At 41.2% G+C, this 22346-nt stretch overlaps 1 protein-coding gene across 11 annotated transcripts in view; it reads left to right on the forward strand.

Annotated features, from left to right (window-relative positions):
* The window catches only part of SLC8A1 (solute carrier family 8 member A1), a 364166-nt gene that overhangs the window by 328162 nt on the left and 13658 nt on the right, over positions 1-22346 (forward strand). For 9 of the 11 annotated variants that reach the window (XM_059943530.1, XM_059943526.1, XM_059943527.1 and 6 more), the window contains one exon: positions 18531-21884. In XM_059943530.1, the coding sequence (XP_059799513.1) occupies positions 18531-18907 (377 nt within the window). In that variant the 3' untranslated portion in view covers positions 18908-21884. Of the gene's footprint in view, positions 1-18530; positions 21885-22346 lie in introns of those variants that run through there. The other 2 variants (XM_059943524.1, XM_059943525.1) reach the window with 1 other exon arrangement.

A 22346-nucleotide genomic window follows, 5' to 3' on the forward strand; every position in this document is an offset into this window, starting at 1 on the left:
TGTTGAGTTTTGAAAATTCTTTATATATTCTAGATGTAAGTCCTTTGTCAGATATGTGGTTTGCAAATACTTTTTCCCAGTTGATTGCTTGTCTTTTCATCTTCATACAGGGTCTTTCACAGAGCAAAAGTTTCGATTTTTTTCTTTTTTTATTGAAGTATAGTTGATGTACAATATTATATAAGTTATAGGTGTGCAATACAGTGATTCACAATTTTTAAAGGTTATACTCCATTTGTAGTTATTACAAAATTTGCAAACGTTTTTAATTTAATGAGATCCAATTTATCACATTTTCCTTTTATGCATCATGCTTTTTGTGTAAAGTCTAAGAACACTGACTAGCCATAGACCTCTAAGATTTTATCCTAAGTTTTTTCCTAGAAGTTTTAGTTTTCTATCTAAGTCTGTAATCCATTTTGAGTTAATTTTTGTATAAAGTACAAAATTAGGTTGAGGTTCTTTTTTTCCCTATGCCTGTCCACTTGCTCCAGCACCGTTTATTGAAAAAGCAATCTCTCCTCCATTGAATTTTTTAACCTTTGTCAAAAATCAGTTGGGCATACTCGTGTGGGTCTAATTCTGGTTTCTCTAACCTGTTCCATTGATCTATATATCTCTATCTCTCCATCGATACCACACTGTTTTCATTACTGTAGCTATCTAGTAGGTCTTAACACTGGATAAAATGATTCCTCCTATTTTATCCTTCTTTTTCAAAGGTGTTGTAGCTCAGTTAACATTTTTATTGCCAATGTTTTGAACTCTTTATCTGAAGAATTATTTCTGTTTTATTATTTTTTCAGAGGTTTTTCTCTTGCTCTTTCAATTTTGAGTAGTTCCTCTGCCTTTTCATTTTGCTTAACTTTCTCTGCCTCTCTGAATTTAGGTGAAACAGTTATTCCGGCCTTGAAGTGGCATTCTTATGTGGGAGTGTCCCTATACAGACTAAATGTGCCCAGTGCCTTTGGTGGGAGGGCTGGATTTGATGTAGATGCTCGTCACGTCTTTCCTCAGGGTGTGTTGGCAGCTATCACCTTGGGAGGGGGTAGGGCTGGAGATGGAGGGCTAGAGCTGATGCCAGGTGTGAAGTGGGACTTCCTCTCTGCTTAGTGGCCATCACTGCCTTGTCAGGGTCACGGTCTGATCCCAAGTTGCTGGAGCAGAAACCCTGAGGGCCGGGCTCAATTGACTCTCTTCCCTTAAAGAGTCTGTTTTTCCCTCTCCCTGCACCAGGGCCTTTGCCCCAGAGGGGTGTGCTGAAGCATGTGGGGCCTGTATGTAGACAGAGGTTCGATGCACGGCCTGTATAGGCATCTGCTACTCCACTCAGATGCAGCCTTGGGTGTGAATCCCCTTTGTCTCTCAAAGCCAATCACTGAGCCCTGCCTCCGCCACCCCTGCCCTATTGTAGAACTACTCTGCAAGTCTGGCAAGGACCTGCATGGACTCTTAGCAGGTACTGGCAGATTAGTCACGGTAGAGGGGCCTCTCTCAGTGATCTGGGTGGCTCCTGGTGTGCTGCCTGAGTAAGCGACAACACTGGCTACCGCTGCCCACCTGGGCTCCTCCCCAGGATGGGTCACCTTTGTGTCCCATGGTCTAGTCTTTTCCCTGGTCCTGGCTGCCCCAGATCCAGTACTGCACTGTGGTGTGGAGTAAACAGGGCTAGAGCATTTGTTCAGGTCAGGCTGGGAAGTGGACTGAGGCAGTCACTGGCAACCTGGCAGCCACTAGGGTAGACCTCTCTCTGCCCTGCCTTGGGAGCTGGTCAACACATGCACGCTCCTCATGAGCAGTATCCAGGCTTCTCCAGCCTTTCCATCTGACCCAGTGTTCCTCCCGCCAGGCAAGGGGGCCTCTCTCCTCTGAGTAGGACCCCAGAACTGTGATGCCCAGTCTGTAGCTTGACCTGCTCACTCCACAGGTCCACTCTCGTAATCTCCCTTTTCCTCTTGAGTCCCCTTCTAGGGGCCCAGGTCCTGAACTAATCACTTTTCTTCCTTCCTACCTATGTGTGTATCTTTCTTACAGCCTTGGTTGTATAGGAGTCCTTCTACCAGTTTCCAGTTAGTTTTAAGTGAGAATTATTCATGGGGGGATGGGAGTTCCATGTCCTCTTACTCCATCTTGATTTCCCATCTTTCAGATTTTAAAATCCTGGGATACATAAATAAATTGCACAAAAATGTGTATACAGAGACATGTCAAATATTTACCCCCACTTTTTAATGGACTCATACTAGACATAGTTATATAACCTGCTTTTTCTCTTAGCAATGCATCATGAACATTTTTCTTTGCTAGTGAGTGTACCATTATGTCATTATTTTAACAATTACACAATATTATGTTATATGAAATTGCAATTTATTTTACCAAAATTATGGACAATTCAGTTGTTGCTAATTTTTCTCTGACATAAGAACTGTGCTCTGACCATCCCCATACATAAAACTTTCACACTTGTAAAATTACTTCTAAATTCCCAGAAGTAGAATTGCTTGACCAAAGATTTTGTGGGTTTTTAAGACTTTTGATGGACATATGTCTTTTTGCACCATATAATTCATAGGACTGAATTAATGGGAGAAATGTTACACCAAGTCAAGGAAAGGAGGAACCAGAAATGGGAGAATTGTCAGAACTTTCCAGAACCCCCTCAAGTCTCACCTGCTGCCTCCAGTGCTGGGTTGAAGTTGTATGCACTGGCCTTTTATGTTTATTGAGTTGCCTCCATTTGCCTACTTTTAATAATTTTTATGTTCTCCTGAGCTTATAATACACAAAGCAACCTCTTCAAAAAGAGAATTTCTGTGTAGTATAAAAAGCTGCATAGACACCCACAGGGTAAAAGCATAGGTTGAGTGTCTTCAGTGTATTGTCTAGATCCATAGACTTAGAATCACACCATATAGCCACCAGACAGGGAGTTTCCATTGTGATTCATTAAGGCTACCTGGAGGTGAGAGCAAGGGTTTCTGTTTTCATTTTTCTCCAGATTTTTCTTTCAGATCCTTCTCAGCTATATTTAGCTCTAGTGAGACTTGGGGGACCTTTCGCTTTTTGAAGTAGGACTTCAAAAGAGGAGGGAGAGGACTTGAGAAGATTCAGATGAGAGATGGATATTCCCAAAAATAGAACAAAGCATAGAAGAAAGAACCAGTCTTCAAATGCAAGGAAGGTTAAGAGAGAGGAGGAGGGAGAAGCAAAATGGGGGACAATTTTTTGTGCAGGGCAGCACTGGACTGTTTTTGAGGCAAGAAGGGAGTTTCAGTTGTATCTTTCTAATAACAAACCAACATGGCTTAGGAAAGTGACAATTAATTCAGCTCTTTGTTTTGGTCCCAATTCTGCCCTTCCTTTTTTCCTTCTGAAAATGTTGCTTGACTACATCTTACTGATTTTTTTACCCTCATGGATTTGGTATTATTAAAGCTTCATTATAAGAGTAAGAGAATTAATGGCTAAAAATTCAAAATATCAAAGACTTTATTTTTTTAATGTAGATTCATTCAAACCCATTTTTATGGGTTAAAGACAGAGTAAATGTAATTCTGGGAGGAGCCAGAAACATAAGAAGGAGTCAAAACAATTATCAGTCATTGATCTCTCAAAATGATCAGCAGTTTTAACACCATGTACTTACAATCATAGTTGAATGTGATGTAGTTTCTGTACATTTCCTTTGAACCCTTTGTCCATTTTCAAGTTTAAAGTATGTCAGTTATCTAGTCCTTACCAACACCCCATGGACTTGTGGTTAAGAACGTGCACTCCAGCTAGGGTCACACTCCTTTGGTCTGAATCCTAGCTTCACCTCTTATTGACTATGTAACTTTGGTCAAATTTCTTATACTCTGGGCTTCAGTTGTCTCATCTGTTAAATAGGGATGATAATAGTAGCCACATTAAAGGGCTGTTTGTGGATTAAATGAGAATCTATGTACATATAGTGCTTCACATAGGAAGCCGTATAAATGTTAACTATTGTTGTCCTTATCTCCTCTATCATTTCTGGACATCAAACACAGAACCACATTTTCCCATAATCCTGCATAAGGCCTATTAACCCTAAATCACCTGGCTGAAGGAAACCATAATAAAAGATCTTAATATCATCATTTCCTTTGTTATCACCAGAACAAAGATTTCTGAAATATAATAATAGGTAGCATTTGTTGTGCACCTACTAATTTCCAGACACCACACTAAGCCTTTTTGCATCACTTCTTTTAATTATCTTAACAGCCATACACATGAGGACTTGTATTTCACCTCTTTTACAGATGAGGTTTCAGAGGCTTAGGGAGGTTATACTGAGGTCACACGGCCAGTGCATGACAAATGTGAGTAGAACCAGGTCTTACTTAAGCTTAGGCTCCTTACTACCATAACAAGATATATTATGCTGGCCAGAGTTATTAGGACTGGCATTCTTCAGTAACAGTAATCGTTATCCAGAGCAACATAGACTCAGGTGACCAAACTGGCCACTCACAGTTGGCCTCAGCTTACTAAATATTGGGTTGGCCAAACAGTTCATTCGGTTTTAAGTGAAAATAAAAGACATTTTTTATTTTCACCAAGAATATTATTGAACAATGTATTCACTAATGGAATGAACTGTTTGGCCAACCCAATATCTCCATGCTAAGCAGAACCATTACCTCACATGGACCAACTGGGAACTGTCGGACACCATGTCGTCATCCAGCTACTGGTTTACCAGAGCAAGGAGACTTCTTTAAAGTCAGTCAGCCTTGTACCCCTTACTTGATCAGGCACACATTGGAATGTCCACCACTATAATCTGCATCAACATTTTTATTTGGGGAAGTAAACAAGCAGGACTCCCAGGGTACCACGCATACATAATCTGATCCACTCCAGAACCGTGTTAATCCAGGTCTCAAGAGACAGCAGGTCAGAACACAGTTTCTTTCCTCTACACCCAGCTAGTTGATTTAAGGTTCTTTTCAGGATCGAGAGTGAGAGGGGGGAACAGATGACTGAGAAATTGAAGAGCCCCATCTCAGATAAACCATCAGAGTTCTTTGGAAGGCTCAAAGTGTTTATACTAACATCAAAGACTTAGAATCACGGACTTTAGAAAATTTTAGCAAACGCCATGAAACTAAGAGCTTGAACAAGGAAGGGGAACCTTGGATCCACTCTTGGACATTCATGAACGTTGTTCTGAAAAACAATCCTGTTATGGGACTATATGTTATCGGTATGTTTAGGAGTGGAGTGTTTACTGTTTTTGAGAACATGTATCAAATTAGTTTGGAAGGCAGTTCAAATAGCACTGCTGGTTATCACTCATTCTCTTCTCTGCCTTGTGTTCCCTGATAAATAAACCCCTATTATTTTTCTATTTTATTTGGAATTAATCTTTCTTTGAACTTGAAATATACCAGGATTTCAGATACATCATAGGAAAATTAAGTCCCAGCGGTAACCCTGCAAAGTGCAAACATTCAAGTTAACATATCAAAATGAAAAATTATTTGATAACAAAATGTTGATTTTTTTAAACTTATTTTATATTGGAGTATAGTTGATTAACAATGTTGTGTTAGTTTCAGGTACAGCAAAGTGATTCAGTTATACACATACATGTATCTATTCTTTTTCAAATTCTTTTCCCATTTAGGTTATTACAGAATATTGAGCAGAGTTCCCTGTGCTATACAGTAGGTCCTTGTTGGTTATCTAGCAGTGTGTATGTGTCAATCCCGTGCTTCCAATTTATCCCTCCCCCCACACCTTTCCCCTTTGGTAACCATAAGTTTGTTTTCTGTCCATCTGTTTCTGTTTTGCAAATAAGTTCGTTTGTATCATTTTTTTAGGTTCCAAATAGAAGCGATATCATATGATGTTTGTCTTTCTCTGTCTGACTTACTTCACTTAGTATGATAATCTCTAGGTCCATCCATATTGCTGCAAATGGCATTATTTCATTATTTTTATGGCTGAGTAATAGTCCATTGTATATATGTACCACATCTTCTTTATCCATTCCTCTGTTGATGGACACTTAGTTTGCCTCCATGTCTTGGCTATTGTAAACCATGCTGCAGTGAACATTGGGATGCATGTATCCTTTCAAACCATGGTTTTCTCTGGATATATGCCCATGAGTGGGATTGCTGGATCATAGGGTAGTTCTATTTTTAGTTTTTTAAGGAACCCCCCATACTGTTCTCCATAGTAGTTGTACCAATTTGCATTCCCAACAACAGTGTAGGAGGGTTCTCTTTTCTCCACACCCTCTCCAGCATTTATTATTTGTAGACTTTTTGATGATGACCATTCTGACTGGTGTGAGGTGATATCTCATTGTAGTTTTGATTTGCATTTCTCTAATAATTAGTGATGTTGAGCATCTTTACATGTGCCTCTTGGCTATCTGTATGTCTTCCTTGGGGAAATGTCTATTTAGGTCTTCTGCCTATTTTTTGATTGGGTTGTTTGTTTTTTTGATACTGAGATGCATGAGCTATTTGTAAATTTTGGAGATTAATTCCTTATTAATTAGTCGGTTGCATCATTTGCAAATATTTTCTCCCATTCTGTGGGTTGTCTTTTCATTTTGTTTATGATTTCCATTGCTGTGCAAAAGCTTCTGAGTTTAATTAGGTCCCATTTGTTTATTTTTATTTTTATTTCTATTACCCTAGGAGACAGTCGAAAAGGATATTGCTGTGATTTATGTCAGAGTGTTCTGCCTATGTTTTCCTCTAGGAGTTTTATAGTATCAGGTCTTACATTTAGGTCTTTAATCCATTTTGAGTTTGTTTTTGTATATGGTGTTAAAGAATGTTCTAATTTCATTCTGTTACATGTAGCTGTCCAGTTTTCCAAGCACCATTTATTGATGAGACTATTTTTCTCCACTGTATATAGTCTTACCTCCTTTGACATAGATTAACTGACCATAGGTGCGAGGGTTTATTTCTGGGCTTTCTATCCTGTTCCATTGATCTATATTTCTTTTTCTGTGCCAGTACCGTACTCTTTTGATGACTGTAGCTTTGTAATATAGTCTGAAATCAGGGAGCCTGATTCCTCCAGCTTCATTTTTCTTTCTCAAGTTTGCTTTGTTTATTCGGGATTTTTTGTGTCTCAATACAAATTTTAGGATTTTTTGCTCTAGTTCTGTGAAAAATGCCATTGGTAATTTAATAGGGATTGCATTGAATCTGCAGATTGCCTTGGGTAATACAGTCATTTTCACAATATTGATTCCTCCAATCCAAGAACACACTAGCTCTTTCCATGTGTTTGTGTCATCTTTGATTTCTTTCATCAGCATCTTACAGTTTTCAGAGTACTGGTCTTTTGCATCCTTAGGTAGGTTAATTCCTAGGTATTTTATTCTTTTTGATGTGATGGTAAATGGGATTGTTTAACTTCCCCTTCTGATCTTTTGTTGTCAGTGTATAGAAATGCAACAGATTCTGTGTATTAATTTTTGTATCCTGCAACTTTACCAATTCATTGATGAGCTCTAGTAGTTTTCTGGTGGCATCTTTAAGATTTTCTATGTATAGTATCATGTCATCTGCCAACAGTGACAGTTTTACTTCTTCTTTTCCAATTTGGATTACTTTTATTTTTCTTCTCTGATTGCCATGGCTAGGACATCCAAAACTAAGTTGAAAAAAGAGGTGAGAGTGGACATCCTTGTCTTGTTCCTGATCTTAGAGGAAATGCTCTCAGCTTTTCACCATTGAGAATGATGTTAGCTGTAGGTTTGTCATATATGGCCTTTATTATGTTGAGGTAGGTTCCCCCTATGCCCACTTTCTGGAGTGTTTTTATAATAAATCAGTGTTGAATTTTGTCAAAAGCTTTTTCTGCATCTATTGAGATAACCATATGGTTTTTATTCTTCAACTTGTTGATGTGGTGTATCACACTGATTAACTTGTAGATATTGAAAAATCCTTGCATCCCCAGGATAAATCCCACATGATCATGGTATATGATCCTTTTAATGTATTTTTGGATTCAGTTTGCTAGTATTTTGTTTTGGATTTTTGCATCTATGTTCATCAGTGATACTGGCCTGTAATTTTCTTTTTTTTATGGTATCTTTGTTTGGTTTTGGTATCAGGGTGATGGTGGCCTCATAGAACGAGTTTAGGAGAGTTCCTTCCTCTGCAATTTTTTGGAAGAGTTTCAGAAGGATATGTGTTAACTCTTCTCTAAATGTTTGATAAAATTTGCCTGTGAAGCCATCTGGTCCTGGACTTTTGTTTGTTGGGAGTTTTTAAATCACAGTTTCAATTTCAGTACATGTGATTGATCTGTTCATGTTTACTATTTCTTCCTGGTTCAGTCTTGGGAGACTGTACCTTTCTAAGAATTTGTCCATTTCTTCTAGGTTGTCCATTTTATTGGCGTATAGTTGCTTGTAGTAGTCTCTTATGATCCTTTGTATTTCTGTGGCTTCCATTGTAACTTCTTTTTCATATCTAATTTGATTGATTTGAGCCCTCTCCCTCTTTTTTTTTTGATGGGTCTGGCTAAAGGTTTAGCAATTTTGTTAATCTCAAAGAACCAGCTTTTAGCTTCATTTATCTTTTCTATTGTTTCCTTCATCTATATTTCATTTATTTCTGATCTTTATGATTTCTTTCCTTCTACTAACTTTCTTTCCTTCTACAAACAAAACTTTGGGTTTTGTTTGTTCTTTCTCTAGTTTCTTTAGGTATAAGGTTAGGTTGTTTGAGGTTTTTCTTGTTTCCTGAGCTAAGATTGTATTGCTATAAACTTCCCTCTTAGAAGTGCTTTTGCTGCATCCCATAGGCTTGAGATTGTTGTGCTTTCCTTTTCATTTGTCTCTAGGTATTTTTTTATTTCCTCTTTGATTTTTTTGTTAGTGATCCATTGGTTGTTTACTAGCATATTGTTTAGTCTCCATGTGTTTGTGTTTTTTACAGTTTTTTTTTTTTTTTTTCTTGTAGTTGATTTCTAACCTCAAAGTGTTGTGGTCAGAAAAGATGCTTGATATGATTTCAATTTTCTTAAATTTACTGAAGCTTGCTTTTTGGCCCAACATGTGATCAGTCCTGGAGAATGTTCCATGTGCACTTGAGAAGAATGTGCATTCTGGTGCTTTTAGATGGAATGCTCTATAAATATTAGTTAAATCCATATGGTCTAATGTGTTGTTTAAGTCCTGTGTTTCCTTATTTATTTTCATTTTGGATGATCTGTCTGTTGGTGAAAGTGGGGTGTTAAAGTCCCCTACTATTATTGTGTTACTGTCGATTTCCCCTTTTACGGCTGTTAGGATTTGCCTTATGTGTTGAGGTGCTCTTATGTTGGGTGCATGTATATTTACAATTGTTATATCTTCTTTTTGGATTGATCCCTTGATCATTATGGAGTGTCCTTCCTTGTCTCTTGTAACATTCTTTATTTTAAAGTCTATTTTGTCTGATATGAGTATTGCTACTCCAGCTTTCTTTTGGTTTCCATTTGCATGGAATAGCTTTTTCCATCCCCTTGTTTTCAGTCTGTATGTGTCTCTAGATCTGAAGTGGGTCTCTTGTAGACAGCCTGTATACGGGTCTTGTTTTTGTATCCATTCAAGCCAGTCTATGTCTTTTGGTTGGAGCATTTAATCCGTTTAAGGTAATTATCAATATGTATCTCTTATTGCCATTTTCTTAATTGTTTTTGGTTCGTTTTTGTAGGCCTTTTTTCTTCCCTCCTCTTTTGTTCTCTTGTGATTTGATGACTAACTTTAGTGTTGTGTTTGGATTCCTTTTTCTTTTTTGTGTGTATATCTATTGTAGATTTTCAGTTTGGTTACCATGAGGTTTTGATATAGCAATCTGTATATAAACAAGATTGTTTTAAGTTGCTGGTCTTTTAATTTCCAATGCATTTCCAATATCCTGCAGTTTTGCTCTCCTCTTCTCATGATTGCTGGTTTTGATATCATATTTGTGTATGGGTAATTTCCTACCTTTACTATATGTTTGCCTTTACAGGTGAGCTTTTCCATTCATAATTTTCTTGTTTCTAGTTGTGACCTTTTCTTTTCCACCTAGAGAAATTCCTTTAGCATTTGTTATAGAGCTGGTTTGGTGGTGCTGAATTCTCTTAGCTTTTGCTTGTCTGTAAAGCTTTTGATTTCTCCGTTGAATCTGAATGAGAGCCATGTTGGATAGAGTCTTCTTGGTTGCAGGTTCTTCCCTTTCATAATTTTAAATATATTGTGCCACTCCCTTCTGGCCTACAGAGTTTCTGCTGAGAAATCAGTTGATAACCTTATGGGAGTCCCCTTGTTGCCTTTAATATTTTTTCTTTGTCTTTAATTTTTGTCAATTTGAGTACTCTGTGTCTCGGTGTGTTCCTCCTTGGGTTTATCCTGTATGGGACTCTCTTTCTGTGCTTCCTGGACTTGGGTGATTGGTTCCTTTCCCAGGTTAGGGAAGTTTTCAGCTGTTATCTTTTCAAGTATTTTCTCAGGTTGTTTCTCTCTCTCTTCTCCTTCTGGGACCCCTTTAATGTGTATGTTGGTGTGTGCAATGTTGTCCCCTAGACTGTCCTCATTTCTTTTCATTCTTTATTCTGTTCCATGGCAGTAATTTTCACCATTCTGTCTTCCAGGTCACTTATCTGTTGTTCTGCCTCACTTATTCTGCTCTTGATTCCTTCTAGTTTATTTTTCATTTCAGTTATTGTATTGTTCCTCTCTGTTTGTTAGTTCTTCTAGGCCTTTGTTAAACATTTCTTGTATCTTCTTGCTCCGTCTCCCCATTCTTTTTCCAAGATCTTGGATCACTATCATTACTCTGAATTCTTTTTTGGGTAGATTGCCTATTGCCCCTTCACTTAGTTGTTCTTCTGGGGTTCTATCTTGTTCCTTCATCTGGGACATTTCCTCTCCTGTCTCATTTTCTGTGATTGCAGTTTCTGTTCCACAGGCTGCAGGATTGTAGTTCTTCTTGTTTCTGCTGTCTGGCCCCTGGTGGATGAGGTTGTCTCAGAGGCTTGTGCAAGTTTCCTGGTGGGAGAGACTGGTTCCTGCCCACTGGTGGGTGGAACTGGGTATGTCCCTCTGGTGGCCAGGGCCATGTCAAGGGGTGAGTTTAGTGGGCAGCTATATGCTCAGGAAGACTTTAAGCAGCCTGGCTGCTGATGGGTGGGGCTGTGTTCCTGCCCTGTTGGGTGTCTGGACTGAGGAGTCCCAGCACTGGAGCCTACAGCCTGTTGGGTGGGGCCAGGTCTTGGTGAGAAAATGGTGGCCTCCCCAAGGACTCACACCAATGAGTACTCCCCAGAACTACCCCTGCCAGTGTCCTTGTCCCCACAGTGAGCCACAGCCACCCCTGCCTCCGCAGGAGACCCTCCACCACCAGCAGGTAGGTCTGGCCCAGGCCCTTATGAGGCCACTGCTTTTTTCACTGGATCCTGGTGTGCACAAGACCTTGTGTGTGTGTTCCCTCCAAGAGAGTGGAGTTTCTGTTTCCCCCAGTCCTGTGGAATTCCTGTGATGAAACCCTGCTGGCCTTCAAAGCCAGATTCTCTGGGGGTTCCACCTCCTATTGCCAGACCCCCCAGGCTGGGAGCCTGACATGGGGCTCAGAGTTTTCACTCTTGTGAGGACTTCTGTGACATAATTATTTTCCAGTTTGTGGGTTGCCCACCCAGTGGGTATGGGATTTGATTTTATCACAATTGAGCCCCTCCTACCAGCTCATTGTGGCTTCTTTGGCTTTGGATTTAGGATAACTTTTTTGGTAAGTTCCAGTGTTTTTTTTGTTGATGGTTTTTCAGCAGTTAGTTGTGATTTTGGTGTTTTCATAAGAAGAGGTGAGCTCACGTCCTTCTACTCTGCTATCTTGTGTCCACCCTGTTGTTCCCAAAATACTGATTTTGTTGACCTACATGTCAGAGCTATTCCATGCATTATCTCAGCTAATCCAGGGAAGGTGCCGTTGTCCTTACACAGAGGGTGAAGCAAGGGCTCTGAGTAGTTGGTTAGTGGACCTCAGTCCACTTGGGGAGCTTTAAAAGATGCCAGTGCTCAGACCACATTCCAGACCAAGGAAGCAGAAACTCAGAGTGGACCTCACAATTTGGTATTTTTCAGAAGTTACCCTGGTGATAAAAATGAGTAGAAACAGGTGTTCTGACCTGCCAACATGAGTCCTCTTGAGTTTTTCATTTACCTCTTTTCTTCTCTTCTAAAAATAGGTGTCATTGTCTCCATTTCTTTTTCAGGGACAGTTTTTATGGGCAGAAATTTTAAGTGTTTTTCCCTTTTTCAGTTTTTACAACTTCTCTCCTAACTGGTCATTATTCAGTCAAACATCAGTAATTCCCTGATCTCTTAAACTTCACTTGGATGCCAAACAAGGTTTCTTTTCGTTTGAACCAGTGAAGTGAGTATGTGTATGTAAGTAAGAAAGTGTGGGTTTCATATTTACTAGGGTAAATAAATATCACAACCAAAAGCAAAAACTTGTTTAAGGTTCTTAGTGACAGAGGAATTAGAACATAAATAAAATTTCCATTTGAATCCTCAGAGAGGGAAACAAAAAGTGCATAGAAGAGAGGAAAGAATAGAGAGGAATACATACATTCTTTAAGCAAAGAGGTCTGCCTTTCAGTCACTAGTAAAATTAGGGCCATAAACCAGATCTCTCATGTCTTTTTATGACTTAGGTTATATGGAATTTTCAAACTAAAAATCTCTTTGATTTTAAGAATATTTGTATTTTCTACCACATTTTTAAATACCTAGGACCATAAAGTTAATATGTCTTTAAAGGGTGTTATAACTCCCCAGAAGTTTAGAATCATCACAGTAACTCACAAGTCCAGACCACTTACGGATTCTCTTGGGATCTGGCTCTGTTGTATTGTAAAAGTAATTACTAATATTGAGCACTCATTAAGTGCCAGGCCCTATTCTGAGCACTGTCATGTTAACTCATTATTTCCCTCAAAACCATATTAAAGTAGGTAAGTTTCTTACCTGGCAAGTGAAAGAGCCAGAATTCAACTAATTTAAGTAAATTTCACTCTTTCCTTGGCCTTTTATAGTTGCCGTGCTGGAATGGGTTTTTTTTTTTTTTTTTCCAAAAAAAATTAATTGAGAGTATAGCACAACTTGAGAGTGGGAGACTTCATGGTCAAGCAGTCCCAGCCCCTCCACCAAGCTGTTTTATGAGCAAATGACCACTCTATCAGAGGGCATCACTGTCTCTCCTCAATTAGCTGCTTCCCTGAAACTCAAACATCCCTTCCTGCCAGCAAGACCCCCCCCCCCCCAAACTGTGGGCACTGGGAGTGGTAGCTTCCATTTCCATGCCTGAGAGCTGCGGTTCTTGAACCTTGGTGTAAAAGCTAGCCACCTCAGGCACTTATTAAAACGCGTATTCCTGTGTCTTTTTCTCAGAGAGTCTGATTAAGTGGGTGAAGGGTGGAGCCCCAGATCTTCATTTTTTTTTTAAACTTGGCTATCCCAGTATTTTCAGTGCCAGTGATATGCACACTTGATTGACATGATACACAGTATCTGAAGCAGTCATCACTGCCACCAGTTATTGCATGGCTACACTCATATAAAGGGTCATGTGATTTGAAGTAAGTAACCTTGCCAACATTTCTTACCTATTTTTAAGAGGTCAAATGACCCTGTGCTGTGTGGTTCAACTCCATAAATATTGCCACAGTTTCATCACTGGCAAGATCTTCAGGTCTAGAGATCACTTTGACTATTTCATCTAGGTCATTTATTCTTTAAAATGAGATATCATCATCATTCATCAATTTGAAGGAAGGTGGGTGGTCATGTACAAACGCCTGCAAAAAAGAAAAATCCCACCAAAACCATATATATGAATTTAGTCTCTTGATGTATTCTATGTACCACCCAAACAGTAAAGTTAGGAAACCAGAACCCCCCCAAGAGAGTGAGTGTCTTGCCCAAGAACACACTGACTGACAGAAGAGCCCAGAGGGTCCCCTTGATGAGACTTCTCCCACTAGCGCAGCAGAAAGCTCTAAACCTCCTGGCCTGTCCCCTGCGTCATCAGTAATTCACAGGTGATGGGAGGCAGCTACCATGCCTCCGTAGCAGGCTGGGCTCCAGTCAAAATCTGCTCCTGAGCGCGAAGCGCTTGAGAGTTGCACAGCTGGCCCCCAGCACGTGCTAAGAGTCTAGACGAAGATAAACCACGTGGGCTGGTACTCTAGGTAATACGTAAACCCTTCCTGTGACCTGCAGGGCTGTAAGAACTATCCTTTTTACAGAAGAGATGTTTGAGGCTTAGTCTGTATGCAGCGATAAAGTTTGAGAAGTTCAGTTAAAAAATCATTTCTGGAGGAAAGGGGAGTGTGCTGATATCTAGTCAATATTCCTGCATATTGACTAGCTGACTTAGCCGCCAAGGTTAGACGCAGAGAACAATTATGTCCTGACTCTGTAACATGTGGCTTAATTCCAGCCACACTGCCTCCCAAACAAATCTTCCCTGTTAGTGGGTACCAAGGAGGCAGGACCAAAAGTTTAAAACTCTACGACTAATTTAAAATTTATTAGAATTCAGGGGGCGCGGGTTTGATCCCTGGCCAGGGAACTAAGGTCCTGCACGCCTTGCAGTGCGGCCAAAAAAAAAAAAAAAAAAAAAAAAGGAGTATAATTTTAGCGCTTGCATTTCCGTCAAGAAGTTTACAGGGGCTGATCAAAGGGCTCAGAATAGTGACTAGTTCATGTGCCTAGAGTATTCCTATTGTGAATCTTATTAGATAATAAAAGACATTGCAAACAAAGTATAATATGGCTGAGCAATGACTAGAACTGAAGTTTGAGAATAAAGATGTTTATAATATAGAAAGGAAAAATATAAAAATAAAATTCATTAGAATTCAAGGTGGGAGTCAGAAGCAAAAATTACTATTAGAATACTAACCTGAAGTATAGATGTAGGTATAGATATACACACATATGTACATGATTATCAACATAACTTAGTTTGTACCAATCACAGTGGAAATCTGATTCATGTATGTTTGTATGTAATGGGCCAAGTTCTGAATATGCTTACGCCATGTTCAATAGTCCGTGTTTGGACTTCACTCTGGGGAATGGCATTTGAGTGGCTTTTGCCTTGTTCAGCCATAAGCAGGTTGCGGGCTTGGCGTTCAGGGTCAGGCTTGGCATTCAGGGTCAGGCTTGGCAGGGCCTCGCCTGCAGTCTGTGGTCTGCTGGTCTGTGCACTAAGCAGCGGTGAGAGAAGGTAGTTTGGGGAGATTCCATCACAATTCATTTGGAAAACAGAGTTGTCTCTGTTGCGGTTAAGGCTGATGGTTTGGATGTACTTGTGTTTCTACAATTTTTCTTACACAGCTTTTGAATTGAAAAGCAAAGGTCTGCTGTGTAACCCAGGTAAAAAAAAAAACCTCCTTGATTCAGAGGCCCAAACATGTTTCATTTATGTGAGAAGCTAATCACTTTGGCAACTAATTTTCAGAGCATCCAAAGAAAGGCATTTGTAAACAGGAACCTATTATTACAAGAATTCTCATGTGCTATTCACATTAATAGGCTATTGAAAAATGGCTTAAGGGAGAAGAAGTCCCTGCAGACCCAGTGAATCTTTGAATTTGTGCCTCATTCCCTTCTGGGGCGGCAGCAGAGATGCCATCCAGAAAGTCCAGGGTTTCCGAGTGGAGATGGGGCACCCAGGAAGTCTAGTGTGCCACATACAGCGTGCCGGGGGAGGTATGCATGCGTATGCCGTGGAACATGCCAGGTCCCCGCCCCTGCAGCATGGGGTGGGGGGGGAAGGCACCCCCCAGTCACTAGCTGCTGCCAGCGGCCATGTCAGCGCATAATAACATCTCAGGGGGTCCTCAGCAGCAGCTGAGCTGTAAGTGGCTTTCTCCTGCTTTACACTCTGTTCCTTTACTTTCCTCGCTGACCTGACTTTGCTCGAAAAGTCAAAGCAAAATGACTTCATTGTTTTTGAGGCTGCTGCTGTGTCAGGTCCTAACAACTCTTAATAATGAACAGCAAGAGACCGTGAAGATCGTCTCACCGGGCTTTTACTCACCGGCCTCTGTTGTGATAGTCCGGAGAGGGCTGCGGTGTGTGATCGATCACGAATGCAAAAAGGCAGCACCCCATCCAGCAGGGCAGGTTAGCAAGCTGCCTATACCTCCTTCAGTCTTTGCTCTCACCGATACAGGAAGGAGCTGCTTCAAGGTTTCTGAGTGGAAGGAACAGGGCAACCTGAAATGGACCGAGAGGGAAGGAAACCGTTAGCCTTCCTAGGAGGGGCAGTGAGGTCTAGGGTGAGAAGGGGCTCTGAAATCAAACAGATTTGGTTTCAAAATCCTTGCTTTGTTGACGGACACCCTGTCCAAGAGGCATACTATCACAACATCACTGTTTCCCACATTGTAAAAGAGGAATAATAACATCTCCTCTCTAAGGTTGATAAGAGGGTTGAATGAAAATATCCGTGTAACATGTGTAGCACAGAGTAAGCAGTCCGCCTCTTTATAAAACAGTGACTAAAATCTGCTTTCCGTCACAGACAGGTCAGAATCAGTGAGGTGGGCCCTCAAGGTTAACCACTTCCCTTTCAGAAAGAATGTGACACCACAGAGCCAGTAGCCTCTCAGCACCCATGGTAAAAGCACAAGAATCTACAGGCTGATAGAAACGTACATGCTTTATGTAGCATCCTCATTGGAAGTGGCCACGAATAGCAACAGAGGGGAGAGAGTAATCCAGATATCACACAGCTACACGCACGCTCAGAGCATAATGCCTTGTAGTAACAGCATACCTGCCTTTGCTGGCTTTGCAAACGTGAGTGCAACTTGACAGTTACTAATATCTACTCTAAACCGACTGTGCAACGTATTTTGCAGAGGTAACTGAAAGGACTTTGATACCGGTAACTAGGTGAGCATATAGAAAGGAAGTTGAATATCTTACAAGTCCTGTTCACATTCTTAATAAAGGGAGCTATTTCAGATCCAGCGTCAACTTTTAATAAATGGGTCTAGGCCGCTCCATTCACATTGTCTTCCCAAAGCAACAAAAAGAGCTACTCTTGCTTTGTACAAAGAAACGTTGGCATTTTACATAGAATAGCTCAATTTAACAAAAGCACTCTGAAGTGGGCATTACTATCCTCATTTCACAGATTAGGAAATCGAGTCTCAGAAAAATTAAGTAATCTGCCTGGGGTCACACATGCAGTTGTGCAGGCAGAATTCGACACCCTCTGACTCAAGTTTGCACTAAGCCCCTGTGCTCTACTCACCCAGTGTAAGTCAATCTTGTCCTACTCCCTGTAGAGAAAGGAAATGGATGATTTTCCCAGCTTCAGAGAAAAGATGCATACAGGATTCTTGGTGAACAGAGCTGTGAGGATGGCCATTAACATGCCAGGCCAGGGAAGGGTGAGATGGAACGATGAACAGCATTTGCATGAAGGCAGGAGGCCTGAGCTCAAGCCTTAACATGGCTTCTTCCTTGCTGTGTGATGTTGCACCTCTCTGAGCCCAGTATCCTCACCTATAACGTTTCCTCTCCTCATAGAATTGTTGTCACCATCAACACAATAACATAGGTGAATCTGCTTTCCTATCTGTAAGGCTCTAGGCAAATGTCCGTTGTTATCATGGGTCAGTTACTTTCACTTCCACCACTGACTTGCTCTTGAATCTTTGGAAATAATTCCTGACCCCTGCACCTTCTCATCTATAAACTAGAGCTGATGCTACGGCAGCCTTCAGTAATACCCTTCAGCAGCCATTCTCAAACTTCACTGACCTAGAATCTTTTGGCATGTTGTAAAAACATGTTCCTGAGTCCCGGCAGCTATGATCTAGCACGGCTGGCCGGAGCCTGGTAATATTCATTCTTAAGAAGGACCCCATCTCTGGGCTTCCCTGGTGGTGCAGTGGTTGAGAATCTGCCTGCCAATGCAGGGGACACGGGTTCGAGCCCTGGTCTGGGAAGATCCCACATGCCGCGGAGCAACTAGGCCCGTGAGCCACAATTGCTGAGCCTGTGCTCTGCAACAAGAGAGGCCGCGATAGTGAGAGGCCCGCGCACCGCGATGAAGAGTAGCCCCCACTTGCCGCAACTAGAGAAAGCCCTCGCACAGAAACGAAGACCCAACACAGCCATAAATAAATAAATAAATAAAATTTAAAAAAAAAAAAAAAGGACCCCATCTGATTCTGATGTAGGTAGGCCGTGATAACGCTCTGAAAAATGCCTCCCTGCAAACTCAGTGTTACCAAGAACCGTGGTATCTGTGGGTGAAGAACTTGACCAAGGTCACCTGTAAGTCAGCAAGTCCTGATACCTGGATCCTGTCGTTCTGCCCCCACGACTGGGACTCGAGGGAACATCGAAGCTCGGTCCTGGTCATGGGGTTTCAGTCCAGAGTACACAGCTGAAGCTGCCAGCACTCCACAGACCTCTTTAAGTGGCTAAGTGTCATCGCCTTTTTCTTCTTCCTCCACAGACACATTTGCAAGCAAAGTGGCCGCCACCCAGGACCAGTACGCAGATGCATCCATAGGTAACGTCACAGGCAGCAACGCAGTGAATGTCTTCCTGGGAATTGGCGTGGCCTGGTCCATCGCTGCCATCTACCACGCGGCCAACGGGGAACAGTTCAAAGTGTCCCCTGGCACGCTAGCTTTCTCCGTCACTCTCTTCACCATCTTTGCTTTCATCAATGTCGGGGTGCTGCTGTATCGGCGGAGGCCAGAAATCGGAGGTGAGCTGGGTGGGCCCCGGACTGCCAAGCTCCTCACATCCTGCCTCTTTGTGCTCCTGTGGCTCTTGTACATTTTCTTCTCCTCCCTGGAGGCCTACTGCCACATAAAAGGCTTCTAAAGGAACAATCAGATGTAGTAAATTTATATATATATACATATATATACATAAAAAATTATGTATAACGAACAGAAGAAACTGACATTTGTCATGTCCACTTACCTGCTGATGGAATCCAGCTTCACGAGCAGACTCTGTACTAGGGCCGGAGTGAGAAGGCATCACCTCCTGTTCCCAGGGGCCTCGTCACGTTGAACCAGGCGTGGAGGCAGGGCCATCTTTGCGGCTCGGCCTCTGAGGGCTGTGTGTTCTCCCCGGCTTCATAAATCGTTAAGTCTTTGATTTGTTTTCTGTTTGTTTTTGCTTGTTTTGGGCGGGGGTTTGGGGAGGTAGTTGATGTTAGGCTTTTGTTTTGTTTTTTTGGGGAGGTTCAGGGTTTTGGCTTCTCTTGTGGGAGGTGATGACCCATCTAAATGCAAATGGGTTTTGGGTAAAAGTGGAAATCATTGAGATTACTCTCCCTTCCCCCAAACATTTAAAAAATTATTTTGGATTAAGAGAGGAAATGGGCATGGAAGAAGAAAGAAGCATGTCTTCACCATATAACTAAATTTCATGCTCATCTCTGGGATGGGAAGAGAGGTGTGAAGCTGCCTCCAAGAAGAAACCTGGCAGCTGGAATGGAGCCCAGAAAAGTCATGGTCCTAGATAGATAGATAGAGTCTGATAGTGAAAGATAGGAGGCCGGGCACTCTTGTTCACCAGGTACAGGAACATCGTGCCTAGATTCCCAGGAACACGCAAAATCCTTTCTTATCTCTTTAGCGCCAGACTGTGATTAGCAAGGCCCTTATATTCTGGTGTTCCAGCCCTGCTAACCCCCCAGGCCCTCCCATCCCAACCCGCCTCCCCTCCTGCTCACCACCCCTCATACAAACAGGAAGAATAACCCCATTCCAAAAGCACATCATCCTTTTCCATTTGCATCAGTACGTGTCCCAGTCCCATGTTGCTCTTGCCTGGGGTCGTCCATCAGTTTTGTTTTCAAAAGCATCCATGGCCTGCACACTCCTGTTCCAGCCATGACCGAACATTTGCTCCTCCTTCATGTGCCTGTTTGGGAATGTTGTTGTGATACCTGTTACACAGTGCATGGATGAAACACAAATACAACAAAACAAAGCGTATCTGTATATAGTAGAGTATAGCATATACTGTTCTCCCATTGGGCAACGTTGATTGATTGGACATTGAAGACATAAGTGAGTTTTCTTTTCACCTGAGTTGTAACTTTTGTGTTGTTATTGAGTTTGATTAGGGATAAAAGGAGGAAATGGCTTATTCGTGGATCTGCATGTTCATTTCTAAGAAGCAATAACTGTTAACATGGGAAGTTAAAGCTATTGAGAGGACAGTAGGCAAACTACAAAGTATCTTCATGGAAAATTAGCCACTTGGTACACATCAGAGCCTCAAAAACTCACCTGTTGGTTCAGGAAGGCCAAGGAGAACGGCATGTAGAGAAGGGGATGTGTTAGATGTGCCTGAGCTTTGAAAGCCTCCGTTCCCACAACACCCGTGCCCCCAAAGTATTTATTTCACATCTGCTCTGTCTGGCACAGATGGTAGATAGTGCTGGTTTGTTCATTTTATTTTTGTATGTAAAAGGCAATTTGGAGCCCTGTTTCTTTCACCGTCCAGACCCCTCTGATTGTATCTGCAGTTCCTGAGGAGGAAAGAAGCCATGGTGAGCAACAGGCCTTTAAAAGTGTATCTTCTCTACTTAGGACTAAGGAGGAAGCAATTAAATGGGATGATTAGTGCCTCCCAGGAGCATTGCCCTGGGAGATTTTTAACCCTGGAAAAGGAATGGCTCTTTCTGTTTCACAGTATCAGAGAGTGTGGATAAACCCAACATTCCAAAGCCATGAGTCCATGAATGAGGTATAAATGGAATGACTTAGGTCCCCTCTCAGACACTTCTCTATCCATAAAGAATCCCAGGCCGGAGACACCCCTAAGCCCTCTGTATTGATTCAAAGGTACTTAACTCTCAACAATTTTAATTTGTATCTTCTTCCACTTAATAATCATGCTCATTCATCATTTAATAAACATTGGGTGACCGAATGAATAATTAAATGCTGGTTACCCACTCAATATGCCAGGTACTGTGCTACCTCTTGGGGACGAAACCATGGACAAGACAGCCCAGATCCCTGCCCAGAGGGGGTTAACACAGCCACATGGAAACAGTTTGATCTTAGGAGAAAAACACAATTCTGAAACCCTCTTGTCTAAATATCTAAGATTTTCTTTAACTGAGACAGTATAGGGCATAGGGTACGAAAAGCATCCTATGTATCCTTAGCCAATCTTGCAGATCTGCACATCTTCCCATTTTAAACCAAGTAAGGCAATTGTGTTGGTGATCCAGATCACTGAGAAGGCCCAATTAACCCCAATTTTTATCTTTGTTGGACAGCAGTACTTTTCTATGCCCCCCACAGCTCTACAATTTCTCCTCTCTCTTGGAGCCTCACCCCTACCTGTCATGGCCCAACACACTGGTGGCCTGACTAACTCCTTTGAGGGCAAACTCTAACCCTTTTTTTTTTTTTTGAAGATTTATTAAATAGAAAGCTAGCCTAGAAACACCAAGTAAATTGTCAAGGGATATGAGTTGTTGAAACATTAGAAAGACTTTGCCCTCCTTTCTAGCCATATTTGGAATGTTAATAATCCCATAGCAAATTTTCACAAAGGACTTTAAGAAATCCTTGGCGTTGGTCAACTTCAATTTCAAAGCTTTTTGGTTTGTTTGCTTTTTAAATTTTCATGTTTTAGAGAAAATATGATTCTGGTTGTTCAGGGTTGTATTAGAAATTATAGTCGTGTAAAATTATTTTGTTTGATTATTTTGTGTGTATTATGCACAGCTTGGGGGGGGGGGGAAGTGCACTAATTGTGCTGTTCCTTATAAATGGTACACACTATTGACACAGACAAATAAAGTTTCTAATTGTTTCTGATTTAATCACTAGTGATACAGCATATTCTGTATGGAATGTTTTCTCTCTTCTCATTGTCATCTGCTTCATCTTTTGTTTTCATGTTTTGAAGAAATAAAGACCAAAAAGGTATTATTGTGCAATTGGTATCCTCATCCAAAAGAAAGAAAACAGATGCCGAGTATTCGACTTGGCAAATGTCAACCCTTTGGTCGTGCATTGTTTCCTTTTAATGTCCCAAAGGAGCACAGGGTCAGAATATTGAGATAAATGATACTTTATGCATCTCATTGTCTTTAAATTTTTCTTTAGAATTCCTCATATTATTCTTTAGAATTCCCATATTATATCCATATATGGTCATACACAGAACACTTTCCTAGGGGAAGGTAATTTTCTTGGATCAACAATTAATGTGTCTCTTGGGACCCAATCTTTGGTTTAACACAGAATGAGCAGCCAACATCTACTTCTTTACGGCAAAAGGA

This window comes from Balaenoptera ricei, chromosome 13, assembly GCF_028023285.1.
Source record: "Balaenoptera ricei isolate mBalRic1 chromosome 13, mBalRic1.hap2, whole genome shotgun sequence".
NCBI classification, from domain to species: domain Eukaryota; kingdom Metazoa; phylum Chordata; class Mammalia; order Artiodactyla; family Balaenopteridae; genus Balaenoptera; species Balaenoptera ricei.